At 43.2% G+C, this 2,613-nt stretch overlaps 1 protein-coding gene across 1 annotated transcript in view; it reads left to right on the plus strand.

The window, feature by feature from the left end:
• LOC130374969 (homeodomain-interacting protein kinase 2-like) overlaps positions 1-1,974 on the plus strand; it is a 41,498-nt gene extending 39,524 nt beyond the window's left edge. The window contains exon 6 of the mRNA XM_056581951.1: positions 1,965-1,974. Coding sequence (XP_056437926.1) covers positions 1,965-1,974 — 10 coding nt within the window. The remainder of the gene's footprint in view (positions 1-1,964) is intronic.
• Positions 1,975-2,613: the final 639 nt, after the last annotated feature.

Genomic DNA, 2,613 nt, shown 5'->3' on the forward strand with positions numbered 1-2,613 from the left:
TGTGTGTGTGTGTGTAAGGCCATGTGTTGATATTTGACCTTTACATTCAAACAACTTGGACACATAACTTCCCCACAAAAAGTCCATTCTTCTTTTTTGGAGTAAGGACACCACCATTGAGATTTCAATAAAGTTTTCTTGACAGTGACACTGTCAAGATTGTTTTGTAATTCTTAATAAAACAGCAATGCAGTCCAATCCAAAGCTTGAAGAAACCTGAGAAGCTCACATTATATAACTCATTATATAGAAATCGCTCAATGCCTTACGTTATTTTTTGTAGAATATCCCCTTGCTGGAAATATATATTATCTAGCAAGCCCTTAGTTAATACTTAATCCATCATTCTTGTAAGCAATTGTTTTTTCCTTTTTTTTTTTTCCTGCCATTGATTTACTGGTTGGTGAATTATCTTATTTTTTCAACATTAACTATTGTATAGGATTGGTCCAGATCATGCGCTTTGAGCTCCAACAGCCATTGTGATTCAACAGCATGCCTGCTACTGCTGTGCTACTATATTATTGAGGTGTAAGACACAAACCAATTGCAGAACAATTAAAACAAATTAAAGGAGCAATTCTTGCGCAGACCTTGTGATATAAAAACAAACAGATTTCGTTAAACTGATATGTTATTGATTTGGGTTTTGTCCCACCACTGGTTCTAGATAATTTAGACATAGTGGTAAATAATAAAGCAATGTAGTTGATTTAACAGTAGGGCACTTTCCAACTCCATTAGGTTATGCAAAATAAGCAGTGTTTCACTGACCTTGCTATATACTCAAATGTTTCTGCGAATGTGAAATAGATCCTACAGTAGCTGTTAAGTTTTTTGCATCAAATCTGACACTTTATAAAAATTGTTTGCCGGGACATATAAATTATATTTCTGTGTGACAAGAACGGCTATGGGATTCCATTAGACTATCAGCCAGGAAATCATTTATCAAAATCCAGGACTCTATAATAGCTGTATGAATGGAACCAGCTGTATCTGCTTGTTGAAAGGCAGATCGGGATGAATGATGTTGTTAAACGATAATACATTATCCCCGATGCAAATAATCTCACAAAAAGCAGGGAGGTGGCATATATTTTCAGGTGCCGATTTTTATTGAATGGACACAAGCAGGTAAAAACTGAGCCTTACCACACATCACAGGCAGCTACTTTAATGGAAGAACTGATTTTCCATATTCATAGAAATCACTCAGAGTAAAGTAATCTAAATACATGGCTGCTTTCATATCCAGCCGGAAGTTTGCTCAACATCTTTCTGGACAACACTAAATGGTGAATACCTATATTGACCCTGCTGCTTTGAAGCCCAAAAAGCCAGAATTTGAATCCTACATTAAAGAAATAACTTTAAAGGAGAGAGAGCTCAGCATTTTCCAATGGAAAAACTAAAAGTTCCTGTTTGCTAATGACCTTAGAGTGCAGCCCGTCCACACAGCCTCATCTCACAGGCAGAGGCGATGCAGGAGAATCAGGTCTTTGATTCGGCTCGTTTCATGTGTGCTGGAGTTTCTACACCACTCGGTGGTCGGGTCGGGCATGTTCCGGGGGAGGCTGGGGGTCGAGCCAATCGCAACAGGGACCATGAAGCAGCTTAGGACGAGACCCGAGGTCACTGACCCAACCGCAGAACACGGACCAGGCACAAACACGGCTCAACGGTATCGAGGGGCGCCCTGCGTGGGGTGTGGTCGCGTTGGAACGGAGGAGAGGTAGCGGGGCTTGTGGATGTAGGCATCGGTGCAGGGGTTCCGCCTGCAGCACACTCCCCTCTTCCAAAAACAATGTTGGACCGGGAGGGTGAGCCTCGGTGGGCCGGAGAGAAGCCGCTGTCAGGGGACCAGGACCAACAGGAGAACAGCGGAATGTGTGTTCGAGTCAAACTCTGGTGGAGGTTTGTGTCCTCATGTGACCCCTTGTGTCCTATTGCCACCCCCACAGGCGGCAATAGGTGTTTCTGAAATTCGTAGCACATTAAATGACAATTTAAGTCAATAAGGATCCAAGAAAAATACTTGACTCCAAGCTACAAGATGCCAGGTTCAACCCCCGATGTCCACAACACGCCCATCATTCAGAGGCACCTCAGGTGCCTGATACGGTGAATGGGTGATTTGCATGTCTCATTATTATTATTCGTTTTGGCAGAGACTCCTGTCTGTTTGGTTTGGATCAGAACACATGATCTCACCGAGGTAAATTCCATGGCGCCAAACCACTTCTTAACGTCCGTGTTTCCTGTGAACTGCGTGAACCACTTATGAATTAGATACTGTACTGTAGGCCGTAGGCGTGTGAGGCTCTCTGTGTTCAGATCTGGGTCAGCGCAGTGTCTGCTGCGGTTCATATAGCCTCTCCTGTTTACCAACTGTCGAGGTGCCAAGGCATAATCAGACACACAGACACACACAACTCACTCAGTCATTGCCACACACACACACATACACACACACACACACACACACACACGCACACACACACACACACACCCATACACACACCTCACTCACTCACCATGCATACACATACATATACACTCACACACCCATACACACACCTCACTCACACATCATGCATACACATACATATA

Source organism: Gadus chalcogrammus, chromosome 21 (assembly GCF_026213295.1).
Source record: "Gadus chalcogrammus isolate NIFS_2021 chromosome 21, NIFS_Gcha_1.0, whole genome shotgun sequence".
NCBI classification, from domain to species: domain Eukaryota; kingdom Metazoa; phylum Chordata; class Actinopteri; order Gadiformes; family Gadidae; genus Gadus; species Gadus chalcogrammus.